Source organism: Caretta caretta, chromosome 21 (genome assembly GCF_965140235.1).
Source record: "Caretta caretta isolate rCarCar2 chromosome 21, rCarCar1.hap1, whole genome shotgun sequence".
NCBI classification, from domain to species: Eukaryota; Metazoa; Chordata; order Testudines; family Cheloniidae; genus Caretta; species Caretta caretta.
In genome coordinates, this window is record NC_134226.1 from 5,373,715 (window position 1) to 5,388,105 (window position 14,391).

The 14,391-nt window shown below is 42.8% G+C and overlaps 1 protein-coding gene across 1 annotated transcript in view; it reads right to left on the bottom strand.

The window, feature by feature from the left end:
• The window catches only part of LOC125625230 (complement component receptor 1-like protein), a 31,725-nt gene that overhangs the window by 10,678 nt on the left and 6,656 nt on the right, over window positions 1-14,391 (bottom strand). Inside the window, exons 4-10 of the mRNA XM_075122037.1 lie at window positions 13,396-13,481; window positions 12,332-12,526; window positions 11,112-11,291; window positions 9,401-9,586; window positions 4,496-4,589; window positions 2,490-2,575; window positions 1,434-1,628 (exon numbers count right to left, since the gene is read on the bottom strand). Coding sequence (XP_074978138.1) covers window positions 1,434-1,628; window positions 2,490-2,575; window positions 4,496-4,589; window positions 9,401-9,586; window positions 11,112-11,291; window positions 12,332-12,526; window positions 13,396-13,481 — 1,022 coding nt within the window. The remainder of the gene's footprint in view (window positions 1-1,433; window positions 1,629-2,489; window positions 2,576-4,495; window positions 4,590-9,400; window positions 9,587-11,111; window positions 11,292-12,331; window positions 12,527-13,395; window positions 13,482-14,391) is intronic.

Consider the following 14,391-nt stretch of genomic DNA (forward strand, 5'->3'; position numbering starts at 1 on the left):
AAAAAGATACACAGACAGAAATAGTTATTCTATTCAGCACAGTTCTTTTCTCAGCCATTTAAAGAAATCATAATCTAACACGTACCTAGCTAGATTACTTACTAAAAGTTCTAAGACTCCATTCCTGGTCTATCCCCGACAAAGACAGAATATAGACAGACACACAGACCCTTTGTTTCTCTCCCTCCTCCCAGCTTTTGAAAGTATCTTGTCTCCTCATTGGTCATTTTGGTCAGGTGCCAGCGAGGTTACCTTTAGCTTCTTAACCCTTTACAGGTGAGAGGAGCTTTCCCCTGGCCAGGAGGGATTTCAAAGGGGTTTACCCTTCCCTTTATATTTATGACACCAACCTATATATATATTTTATTTTATTTTAACATTAGCTTTGATAAAATGTGTGTGTGTGTTATGCCTATGACATAAATGGGACACAGATACTCAAACTTTACATCATTCTAACATGGCTACTCAAAAGCAATAAGCTCCCTAAACAGCAGCAGGTACCAAAATGTATTTCAAAATGAAGTTAGACAACTCTGGATCTTTTCCTTTAAAAAGATGTTAGTCTACAAACACGACAGCACCCAACTGTATGGCTATCCCGCCCCTTCCCCCACCCTCCACTAAACTGCATGAGTTAAACATCATCGTTGTACGACGCCATCCGGAATTTGGGTCACACTAGAAGAGATGTACATACAATGACATTCTGGAACTGAACTTCCCTGCTTTTGGGGGAGTTATTATTAAGTAGCAAGATGACCAACCTGCCCTAATGCCTCTGAAAAAGCCTCAATCCCAGCTGTTAGGCTGGGTAACTCAGAAAGAATAAAACCAAGTTGTTGCACTTGCTTGAATACCAAGTACATAAATGCATTGTTAGCTAAATGCAACAGTGTGCAGGAGCACTGCCGTCACTAAAATGAGGATTGTACAATGACCTTTATTTCCCCCTCCGAAGAACTTTATGGCTGTGATATGAACTCACAGAAGCCTGAGCCTTCACTGCCAAGGAGCCCTCCCAGAGAGTTCTGAAAAAGAGGCTTGCCAAGCAATCCTGCTTGTAAGCCTCTCTCTTTCCGTCCACTTCCCTTTATGCCAGTATCCTTCAACTCAAGTGCTAAAAGCAAAACCTTAGTTTAAGAGTTTATCAACTGTTTGTGACCTGAGAATTAACTTCAATCTTGGAACACTGAGGGGAGACAAAAAACACAGGATGTATTAGAGGCAAAAATTCTTTCCAGGAATGATTCATGAAGTTTCAGTCATTCTTTAGTTTTCCAACAGTAACTAGTTTTCATGATACGTATTTACGGGGACAAAGCACTAACTGAATTTCCTCAGGTTTATGGGTTTACTTAGCAATCAAAATAGAGTTTTTCTTGGAAGGTGATCGTAGAATAAGAAGGGGATAAAAAACAGACGCTACTAACCTTTGCATTCAGGGGCAGGCCCACTCCACACTCCATTGAAATGATCTTTCGTTGTACAATGAATGGAGGCCTCTCCAATAAGAGACAAGCCCGGGTCACATTTGTAAGTTACTGCTGAGCCAAAGGAAAACTTTTCTACACTCTCACCATTATGGGATCCCTGGGTGATATCAGGAGGTGGACGACAAGGTATTGCTGAAGCAAAGAATGTCAACATGAAAATTAAAGTTTCCACTGAAGGTGAACCAAAGAGAGTTTTCACTAAGAAAGTTGTCTCAGATCCCCCCAAAAAGCTATTTAGCCATTTGGAAGCGTACTTAACATTCCATTTTAACATTTGAAGCAATACCCCTTTCAGATTCTGAAGGTTTTTCTGCTTTTAGGCTGGACCCAACCCAGTACGTCCATTGCTCAAGGAGGATGCTCCATAAAACACCAGCTCTGGAAGATGACCTTAGCAGAGCGCGCTCCTTCCCAACATTAGCCTCAAGGAGCCAGAACCTCTCGCCCGGCATCTCGAGATGTAGTATTGTTCCACCAGAAGAAAACTAAGCTAGAACAGTTCTTTTAGCAGCAGCTGATTCTAGACTGGACATCAGCAGCATCATTGATAGACCAAGCCCAGAAAGCATTCAAGAGATCAAATTAAGGTAGAGGCAAATTAACTGTGATTCACTCCAAAAGAGCCTTAGATTTTAAGTGGATAGTCACATTTGGGAAGCGTCAAAACTTCTTGAAGTCATTATCATGCCTTTTATATAGTGAACAGGAGGATTACACAGATACAATAGTGAAGAGGAGCCATGAGGCCTGTTGGATTGTGCATATTAAAACAGTGCCAGGTGAATAATCTAAAAGGTACCAAAAAAAAAAAAAAAGATTCTGTAGGAGTCATCTAAACACCATGGTGAAGCACAGTACGATTTCATTCCTCCCCACAACAAAACTGTCAATTGGATTAAATGCCAAAGGAAGAACAGAGACTCCTCTGAAGCGCCAGCTATGCTGCATCATCTCCAGACGTGAACTGTTCTTAAAACCATTAAATTGCTTTACCTTGGCAAAGTGGAACCTCCGTATCCCAATCAACTCCATTTCCCACAATCACACACTGGGCAGAAGTCGGTCCAATTAATCTGTACCTAAAGAAAAAAGGTTCAAGTTTGTGACTCATGGAAGCAAAGAACTAGTTCCCCGTCCAGAAAGATGGAGCAGGGTTTCTTTCTGCCAGTAGGTGGAGACAAACCACTGAAAAAGGGATACATCTAACACCACAGGACCAAGGAACACGAAGGCCAGGTCTACAGTACACATCTACGTCGGTACAGCTACAGTAACGCCTCACTTAACATCGTCCCAGTTCACATTGTTTCGTTGCTGATCAATTAGGGAACATGCTTGTTTAAAGTTGCGCAACGCTCCCTTAGAAGGTTGTTTGCCAGCCGCCTGCTTTGTCCACTGCTTGCAGAAAGAGCAGCCCGTTGGAGCTAGCTGGTGGGGGCTTCGAACCAGGGTGGACCGGCAGCCGCCCCGCCCCATCAGCTCCCCTAAGTTCCCTGTGTGGCAGCCGCCCAGCACGCTATCAATTGTCGGGCAGTTCAGCTGTCCCTCCCCCCACTGCCCTGTGCTGCTCCTGTCCTCTGCCTTGGAGTTGCTCCCGGGAGCCTCCTGCTTGCTGTGCGGGGGTGGAGGGGGAAGAAGGGTGCTAATGTCAGGGTGTCCTCCTCCCGCTGTACCCCTTCTCCTCAGAGAGGTGGGGGAGAACACGACAGGGCTCAGGACAGGGGGAGCTTGCTGCCATCAAATGCTGTCAACTTGCTGATCTACTTAAAAAGGCAATGTACTTAAACTGGGGTCAGCGTACTTAAAGGGGCAATTCACACGTGTCTCTCTCTCACGTGCGTGCGTGCGTGTGTGTGTGAGAGATTGTCTCTCTCTGCCATGCTGTGTCTCCTCCCTCCATTTGTACTGCCTTGTAGAGTGTGAGGCTACATTAATAACAATGTGTTAACCCTTGAGGGCTTAGCCAAAAGCCCTGCATTTCCAAGTCCATTGAGCTGAAAGTCCAGCTAAACCCAGCACACAAAGTTGCAACATACTGACAAAGCTTACACTTGGTCTTCACTACAGAACACACTTAGCATTCGATTAAATTGAAGTGAAAGAACTTGAAGAAATCAATCTCCTGTGAAGGGAGGGAACAGTGAGAGAGCACGCGCGCGCACAGATGGGCCCAAGCAGCTGCTAGTTTGTAAAATAGAATTACACCCAAAGACAACCTGAGCTCCTGTGGGCTGCAGTATTTTAGACTACATTTTGGTTGAGTTTAGTATGTGGGTCTCTGGGAAGTGTTAGTGGCCTGTGATATACTGGAGGTCAGACTGGAGAATCGGGTGGTCCCTTCTGGCCTTCAACTCTGAGACCTCAAAAATCCAAAGCACACCTGCTCAGCGCAAGGAAGTCACAAGCTATTTTTCATTCCCCAAGGCCTGGCAACATAACCCATATGGACAAAAGCAACAACTGCACTTGATGCTATCCTGGGGAATACCGACATCTCTAAGGGAGGGACAGACAAATATTCGCTATTGTAGAGCAGGAAGAGGTCTGCCTCTACCTGGTGCAGCATTTTATGGGCAATATTCTGCCACTAGCTCCCAGCACCCTCACAGAAACCCCTGTAACAAGGGAGAGATGGCACGGGTCAGTAAGTGCCACATGACCCCTGAGGTGGGACTCTCAATATCATAACCCAACCCCTGCTGGAGGATCTCCTGAGGGCTCTAGGCTGCCATCTTCAAAAGCACCTGAGCGAGTTAGATGCCCATCTCCCACTGAATGACAACCGTAGCTCGGTGGCTATCTTTTCAAAGGAGTTGAAGGAATCGCAGGTGTAATTCTTAGCAAGGGCCCCAGCCCATGGATACAGATTTATAGCACACCCCTCACTTATGTTCTTCAAGTTAAGCAGGCTTTCTTGTCTCATTTTGCCAGACTTCAACAGCAGTTTTACACCAGTCTAGGTTCTATTAATTAGTCCAAAGAAGCAATTTGCCACTCACCCTTCATCACAGGAGAAGTTTGCTCTTGCACCAAACCGGAGATCCGTTATATCACCCCTGCCATTTTCGAGTTCGAGTGGTTTACATCGTCTTCCTAGAAGAGAACAAGACGAATATTAGTGTTACCTCAGATTACCTTAATAGGAAAAAGGGGATATCCTAACTTGCACCCTCTAACACAGCAAATACCATGGCAGATCAAAGCCAATGGTCTTGGAGTCCAGTATCCGTCCTATACGACAGCAGTCAGCACCAAAGGCTAAAGAGGAAAGCTTAAAACCCACATTATGGATAATTTGGTTACATGCCCATGGGAAGTGAGGAGAAGTGGAAGCGGGATGATGCTTCCTAATCCCACACAGATAGTGGTTGCCTTATATCCTGAAACAAGAGATTTAAGATCCCCTTGCAGATTTAGTATAAGCGCAAATATTCATACCGTCAACGTGAACGCCCAGATCCCGAAAACTCATATGCAGAACCATATTCATGTGGGTAGACCCACTGACCTCAACTGGCAGCAATTACAAATAAAAAGCAACATAAGACACAGAAGAAAAAAAAAAGGATAGAAGGCGTAAGTTACGAAATGTAAAAATGTATATGGGGCACTAAAGACATCAGTGAGAGTCTCACAAGTGGCATGGTTACAGACAATAAGGAGAAGATTTTGAAGATCGTTAGGGACAAAAGAAATCCTTCTGTAAGAGAATGTACCCGTGTCCAAACCCTAGAGACTGCTGTAATAATCTATGTACCGAGCATGCCTTGTGAGGCATCATCTGAAAATGTATAAAAAGAAAAGGAGTACTTGTGGCACCTTAGAGACTAACAAATTTATGCTCAAATTTGTTAGTCTCTAAGGTGCCTCAAGTATTCCTTTTCTTTTTGTGAATACAGACTAATACGGCTGCTACTCTGAAACCTGAAAACAGAGTTTACTGGTCAATACTGCCCTGATAAAATGCATGGTAACATTGTCTCTGAAGTTAGAAGATTTCCCTGTAGAATGTTAACTCATATTGCAAACCTACAGCACAAGCTGGCAAACAGGACTGTCTCAAAGGAATGTGTGCTCTGCTTAATTTGCATTTAAGCAACAAGCAGTCATCAAGCAGGAAGAAAAAACCTCCAAAAAAGAGAGGAAAAGCAGCAGGGAAAATCTTTTCCCGATAGACTTTTTGTCAGCTGGGAATGTTTTCCCGGGGTGGGACTGACACTATAAAAAAGGAGCAACAAAAACTCCCAGGCACCCCCTCCTCCCTCTCACTCCATCCATCCACTCACTGCACTAGAAGAGACAAAGGAAGCACCAACTAAGCTGAGGAAGGGGTCCTCACTTAAGAAGTTTGGTCAGCAAGACTGCTGAGAGCATATGGTAAGAAAAACTTCATTTCGAATTTAACAGCGTTTTTTAACTTGAGCACCACTTGTGCTTTATCTTGACCTCTCTTGTCACCTTTCCGACTCATGCCTCATTACCTGCAGTCCCTTAAAATCTTTGTAGTTAATAAACTTGTTTGATCTAATCCAGTGTGTTTAAATTGAAGTGTCTGTGAAACTCTATTTGGGTAACAAGAAAGAAGGAGAGACTCGAGATGAATTTGTATTGTCCGGGAGAGGGCTGGGCAATACAAGACATACATTTCTGGAAAGGGGGGGCAGGGCGGGGAAATACTAGGAATTTGTTGGGGTCACCTCACCAGCTTTGCTTATACTGCAAGAGCAAAGGTGTGGCTGGCCGAGACCTAGCTGGGAGTGACTTGCACACCGGAGGCTGTTTGTGAGCAGTCCAGACTGGAGGCTACAGCACCAAAGCTTTGTAAAGGGCACCCCCAGGTTAGAGGACAGCGGTGACAGATTCTCATTAGTCTGGATGATACAGTGAGTATACCACGCGTAGTAAAGGTACAAACCTGTTACTAAATGGAGATGGGTAAAACAATTATGATACAAGAAAGGCAGGAGTGTTCAGGAAATATTTCCCTTTTGTATTTGGAAAGAAGCACGACAACGTAGTCTCATCACAAGAGTTTGATGAAGTACTTCCATGTCTATTAGTAATTAAGGAGGAAGTTAAACTACATCTGCTAGGGATAAACATTGTTAAATCAAAATCTTGGGATAACTTGCACCCAAGTGTCCTGAAAAGTTGGCCAAGGAGATCTCTGACCCACTGATTAAGATTTATAAGAAGTTAGAGGAACTGGAAATTCAAGAAGAATGGAAGAGCGCTGATCTTGTGCCAGTATTCAAAAAGGGCAACCAGAATGACCTCAGTAACTGTAGACTAGTTAACATGATCTCACTCACAGGCATAATAATTTAAAGGTATTGTGGGATTCATCAATTCCAAGGGCAAATCTGTTCTGACCACTTGTGCAGTGGAGGGAAAATTTTCCCAATTCATAAGGAATTAAGAACAGGAATATAATTAATACCAACCAATATGGTTTTATGGAAAATCAGGTTTCTCTGATAAACCTCTGTCGTTCTTTGAAGTTACAAAGATGTTTGATCAACGTAACTGATGTAATATGCCTAGACTTTTGTAAGCTGTTTGACTTAGTACCACACAACATTCTAAATAAAAAATTAACACTTCTGTATCAATAGAGCACAACTTAAATGGACTAAGAATTGGCTAAGAAGGTGAGGCAATATCTTTTATTGAACCAACTTCTGTGGGTGAGAAGCTTTCGACCCTACACAGAGCTAGTCTTCAGGTTTGGAATACATTTCTGACACCAAGAAGAATGGTGTGTAAGCTCGAAAGCTCGTCTCTCTCACCAACGGAAGTTGGGCCAATAAATGATATTATCTCACCCACTTTGTCTCGCTAATATCTTGGGATTGACACGGCTGCAACACCACTGCAGACAAGAACTGACTAACTGACATCTCCAGGAGCAGTCACATCAGTGGGAATCATTATCAAACAAACCTGTTTCAAGTAGGATTCTGCAGGGATCGGTCCTAGACCTGCTGCTACTCAACATTTTAATCAGTTGACTGGAAGTAAACAAAAATCACTCCTGACAAAATTTGCAGCTGACAGAAAGTTTGGGGGAGTGATTAAGCAGGACAGGGCAGTCCTGCAAAGCAATCTGGATCCCCTGGGTCCGTTCAAACAAAATTCATTCTAGTACCGTATAGTGCAAAATTATACATCTAGGCACAATTACTTCTAGCATTCAACTCTATGAAGCAGCGGACTATTCACATGTGCAACATTAAGCAACATGTTTGCCAGACCCGGTTCTAAGTGTCTCATCCCTTTTTGAACCCTACCCTGTTCTTTGCCTCCATTTTGTGGCAGAATGTTCACAGGCTTGTTTTGCGTTTTGTAAATATTTGTTATTAATTTTCTTGATACGTGAATCCTGATTTTAGACAGCTAAAAACTGCATGTTCCTCAGTCAAGCTCAGTGGAAGAGCTTTTCTTTGCCCCTACAAGAGTTATTTGTGATGCTTTCTCCCGGAGTAGACTTATTCCCACGAAGAATAAACTGTCTCAAAAAGTCACCATATCTATAGGGAATTCAATGTAGATATACTGTATCCAAACAAAGATAAAGTCAGCACTTTTTATTATTGTACTGGGGGAAAAAAAAATCTCTGAATTCAGACAAGGCATGTAAAAATTGTGACCTATTTACTAAGGTCTGATCGATTCAGCAAAACAAGTTCCGCTGACATCACTGAGACTTAAGAACGCACTAAGTGCTTTGTGGAATCAGGGCCTATATATAAAGTATTTTCTCAACCCAGAGAAGGTAAGTCTAAGGCTAGTCAAGAAATCCCCATCAGTATTTGACAAATTACGACAAATTAAATCATAATTTAAAATATATGCACAAGACGACAGAGTTAAGGTTCATCAGCATCCAACTGTATATATCCTTACTAGTTACTGTAGTACTGCATTTACTAGGGACTTCTGCATGGAATATAGCATCTATAGTCTTGAGAGGAGGAAACTTGCAAAAATCTTATTGTACTCCTAACAATGAAACCAAGAGAAGTATTCTCTAAGCTTTGTTATGAATTAGTATTTTGACCAAGTTTGTAACACACGTTATTCAATACTGGGTTTACTTTTAGTACAGTGAATTCCGTAGGGCTGAACTCTGTCATTTGTTATCAGGGATAGAGCAACTACAATTTTTCCGAAAAGACAGACACTTATCACACCGAAGCGTTTCACTTTATTGCAGTATTTGTGATGTTCCCTATACTATCAACAGGAAATACTATGAGCACGATGAATTTAACCGCACCAAGTTGTAGCTGTCCAGTGTTCTGTGGCACTCACTTGAACAAAGTTAAAAGAGGTGACAGGGTAAGAACCAAGATCATTAGGGAAACTAAAAAGATGTAAGCTTAGACGTCCTTTATTTTATACCTCCATTTAAAGCTGACCCGCATAGGTAGAGTATCAAATTCCAATAACTTCACTGGTGTGCACTGAATGTCTCCCAGTCAGTCACACGCAAATTATGTGGACAGTGGGGTTTCTGGGAGAGAAGAACTGCACTATTCTTAAGTTTATATCTACTACTACACAAGATGTTGATGTTCTAGAAAGGCAGATATTCAGCACAAGGCCTAAAAACCAGGAAGAAAGTGGTAAACCTATTCCTCCTCTGAAACCTATTTGAGAGTATTCAGCACAGAAGGCTAAAGTTACTGGAATTTTGCATTTTAGCTGCTTTTAAAGAAGCCTACAAAGATATGGAAGCATTCTGATTTTTTTTTTTTGAAGTCAACCACTAATATAACAAAGAACTGTCCAAAATGTATTTAGAAAGTGTTTATGGATACCAGTGTTGAACTGTGAACCACGTACCCAATAAAAGATGGCTTGCACATCAATTGAAATGGAAAAGCAACAAAGGTACTCACCTTCACAAAACTCAGGGTCTACTGACCATTTTGAATTTTCAAGACATGTAACAAAATGAGACTTTCCAGAGCTCAAAATGTATCCTGGGCGACAGGAGTATTGCAGTTTGGTCCCAACAGGATAGGAATTTTTCACTCCCCCAGGCAGCTCAGCAAAATGCAACCGTGGAGGAGAATCACAAGTGCCTAGCAAGAGAGACAGGCAAGGAAGGGAAAAAGTTAACTATGAAAGATATTCAGTAGTCTGTTGTAACAGAATACTAGTTTTTGAGAAGCCTCAAATGATTTTATTGGGGACAATTTGGAGGTACTTGTTTTCATTAGAGCCTTGAAGCTAGTTTATTGAATGGGCTTGATACAAAACTATAGTACATTAAAATTTTACATCATTTACCATGTATACATCACCCTGAGCGTGTATGGTAACGTAGGGTAAGTACATTGTGCAAAACAAGACATTGCTCCACCTCACAGGTTTTATGATCTAACGCAGCACAGGCTCAGAGAGAGGGTTGCTACCACACAGACTGACATGAAAGAAGGTGACATACAGGCAAAGAAGACCAAGGGAGCAATCTATAGAAGAGTACACGAAACATGTCTGGCATTATCTCTGAGACAGGTAACTTTCATATTTCTCATGTGATGCATGGAAACTGCATGACAGGCATGAGGACAAGTGCTAATGAGAAGCAAAGTGGGGAAAGTAACTGAAATACTTCCCGACATACTGTATTGTATTTTCTAACAGCCAACCGATCCTAAATTCTCAATTACCGAGGGACAATATTAACTCGTTGCTATATTTGCTTTCCATAAGATACTCTTAGTATAACTTTTTATGAGTTATGTACCTGCATAATTGGATGCTAATACCTTAACCGTATCACTGAATTTAACAACCGTCATCTCGGATACTGTCGATTATGTACTATATGGTTTCAAAGTCATAAGGTACAAATTTTGTACTTTTGGATAATTTAAGCATTATACCCAGATGTACAGACACTCTTCTTAACGTGTGCATTAGATCTTTGTAACGTTAGCTTTAATAAAAAAAATTTAATCTATTTCTGTACAGTCACAAACCTAAGGCTGTAACAGGGGATCTGGCTCATTTTATAATCTTTACGAGTCTTATACCCCAAACTTTGTTTTACTGAAACTGGTACAGCAAAGAAGCTGCACCTTTACCTCCTGTTCAAAGTGGCTTTTTCTTTTCCCTAGCCTACCTCCAACGACGACAGGAGACATTCCTCATCCTACAGCAGCAGGCACTGGGTATTAACGCTATCTCACGATACGGGACAGAGTTTAGCCTCCAAGGCAGAAGCCATTCCAATGAGCCTCCTCCCGGGCAAAAGCACTCCCAGGGGCTGAAGGCTAGCAGAAGTGTGGTTCCACATCAGCCACCCAGCCACATGCCAACACGCAGGCTGCTCCAGAACTTAGAGATGAAATGTACTTCGTGAATTTCACACTGCCATTTTTAGTCTTGTAGAAACTACATGCTAAAAAACTGGAAGCTTTAAATAGCCAAAAGTTCTTCCAACTCACCAGAAGTATCTTTTGTTCCTCCTGGAGGGGAGCTCTAGGTGTAGTATGTGTTATGCCAATGACAAAAAGGGGACACAGACACTCAAACTTTACATCATTTTAACGTTGCTAAACATCAGCATATAAAAGGTTCAACACAACTGCTTATACTTACGTAGACAAGCTGGCAAAGACGGAACCCAAGAATTGTTAGCTTCACATCTAACTGAACTGCTACCATGCAGAGTGTAGCCAGAATCACATGCAAATATTACGGCGTTTCCATATGAATAGTCAGGTCCAAACCCAGATTGCTTTCTTCCATTTTTAACTTCTGGCTCAGGACACTTGACCACTGAAAATTAAAAGTACCAGCATAAGAACGTTTGGCCCAGGAAGCATTTAGTGTGTGTGGGGATTTGGGGGCGTGTGGGAGAATTAGAGGAAAGACGAAAACGCCCTGATACTTGACTACAGCAGGTACCAAAATGTATTTCAAAATAAAGTTAGACAACTCTGGATCTTTTCCTTTAAAAAGATGTTAGTCTACAAACACGACAGCACCCAACTGTATGGCTATCCCGCCCCTTCCCCCACCCTCCACTAAACTGCATGAGTTAAACATCATCGTTGTACGACGCCATCCAGAATTTGGGTCACACTAGAAGAGATGTACATACAATGACATTCTGGAACTGAACTTCCCTGCTTTTGGGGGAGTTATTATTAAGTAGCAAGATGACCAACCTACCCTAATGCCTCTGAAAAAGCCTCAATCCCAGCTGTTAGGCTGGGTAACTCAGAAAGAATAAAACCAAGTTGTTGCACTTGCTTGAATACCAAGTACATAAATGCATTGTTAGCTAAATGCAACAGTGTGCAGGAGCACTGCCGTCACTAAAATGAGGATTGTACAATGACCTTTATTTCTCCCTCCGAAGAACTTTATGGCTGTGATATGAACTCACAGAAGCCTGAGCCTTCACTGCCAAGGAGCCCTCTCAGAGAATTCTGAAAAAGAGGCTTGCCAAGCAATCCTGCTTGTAAGCCTCTCTCTTTCTGTCCACTTCCCTTTCGCACTTGAGTTGAAGGATACTGGCATAAAAGCAAAACCTTAGTTTAAGAGTTTATCAACTGTTTGTGACCTGAGAATTAACTTCAATCTTGGAACACTGAGGGGAGACAAAAAACACAGGATGTATTAGAGGCAAAAATTCTTTCCAGGAATGATTCATGAAGTGTCAGTCATTCTTTAGTTTTCCAACAGTAACTAGTTTTCATGATATGTATTTAGGGGGACAAAGCACTAACTGAATTTCCTCAGCAATCAAAATAGAGTTTTTCTTGGAAGGTGATCGTAGAATAAGAAGGGGATAAAAAACAGACGCTACTAACCTTTGCATTCAGGGGCTTGCCCACTCCACACTCCATCGAAATGATCTTTCGTTGTACAATGAATGGAGGCCTCTCCAATAAGAGACAAGCCCGGGTCACATTTGTAAGTTACTGCTGAGCCAAAGGAAAACTTTTCTACACTCTCACCATTATGGGATCCCTGGGTGATATCAGGAGGTGGACGACAAGGTATTGCTGAAGCAAAGAATGTCAACATGAAAATTAAAGTTTCCACTGAAGGTGAACCAAAGAGAGTTTTCACTAAGAAAGTTGTCTCAGATCCCCCCAAAAAGCTATTTAGCCATTTGGAAGCGTACTTAACATTCCATTTTAACATTTGAAGCAATACCCCTTTCAGATTCTGAAGGTTTTTCTGCTTTTAGGCTGGACCCAACCCAGTACGTCCATTGCTCAAGGAGGATGCTCCATAAAACACCAGCTCTGGAAGATGACCTTAGCAGAGCGCGCTCCTTCCCAACATTAGCCTCAAGGAGCCAGAACCTCTCGCCCGGCATCTCGAGATGTAGTATTGTTCCACCAGAAGAAAACTAAGCTAGAACAGTTCTTTTAGCAGCAGCTGATTCTAGACTGGACATCAGCAGCATCATTGATAGACCAAGCCCAGAAAGCATTCAAGAGATCAAATTAAGGTAGAGGCAAATTAACTGTGATTCACTCCAAAAGAGCCTTAGATTTTAAGTGGATAGTCACATTTGGGAAGCGTCAAAACTTCTTGAAGTCATTATCATGCCTTTTACAAAGTGAACAGGAGGATTACACAGATACAATAGTGAAGAGGAGCCATGAGGCCTGTTGGATTGTGCATATTAAAACAGTGCCAGGTGAATAATCTAAAAGGTACCAAAAAAAAAAAAAAAAAAAAAAAGATTCTGTAGGAGTCATCTAAACACCATGGTGAAGCACAGTACGATTTCATTCCTCCCCACAACAAAACTGTCAATTGGATTAAATGCCAAAGGAAGAACAGAGACTCCTCTGAAGCGCCAGCTATGCTGCATCATCTCCAGATGTGAACTGTTCTTAAAACCATTAAATTGCTTTACCTTGGCAAAGTGGAACCTCCGTATCCCAATCAACTCCATTTCCCACAATCACACACTGGGCAGAAGTCGGTCCAATTAATCTGTACCTAAAGAAAAAAGGTTCAAGTTTGTGACTCATGGAAGCAAAGAACTAGTTCCCCGTCCAGAAAGATGGAGCAGGGTTTCTTTCTGCCAGTAGGTGGAGACAAACCACCGAAAAAGGGATACATCTAACACCACAGGACCAAGGAACACGAAGGCCAGGTCTACAGTACACATCTACGTCGGTACAGCTACAGTAACGCCTCACTTAACATCGTCCCAGTTCACATTGTTTCGTTGCTGATCAATTAGGGAACATGCTTGTTTAAAGTTGCGCAACGCTCCCTTAGAAGGTTGTTTGCCAGCCGCCTGCTTTGTCCACTGCTTGCAGAAAGAGCAGCCCGTTGGAGCTAGCTGGTGGGGGCTTCGAACCAGGGTGGACCGGCAGCCGCCCCGCCCCATCAGCTCCCCTAAGTTCCCTGTGTGGCAGCCGCCCAGCACGCTATCAATTGTCGGGCAGTTCAGCTGTCCCTCCCCCCACTGCCCTGTGCTGCTCCTGTCCTCTGCCTTGGAGTTGCTCCCGGGAGCCTCCTGCTTGCTGTGCGGGGGTGGAGGGGGAAGAAGGGTGCTAATGTCAGGGAGTCCTCCTCCCGCTGTACCCCTTCTCCTCAGAGAGGTGGGGGAGAACACGACAGGGCTCAGGACAGGGGGAGCTTGCTGCCATCAAATGCTGTCAACTTGCTAATCTACTTAAAAAGGCAATGTACTTAAACTGGGGTCAGCGTACTTAAAGGGGCAATTCACACGTGTCTCTCTCTCACGTGCGTGCGTGTGTGTGTGAGAGAGATTGTCTCTCTCTGCCATGCTGTGTCTCCTCTTTCCATTTGTACTGCCTTGTAGAGTGTGAGGCTACATTAATAACAATGTGTTAACCCTTGAGGGCTTAGCCAAAAGCACTGCATTTCCAAGTCCATT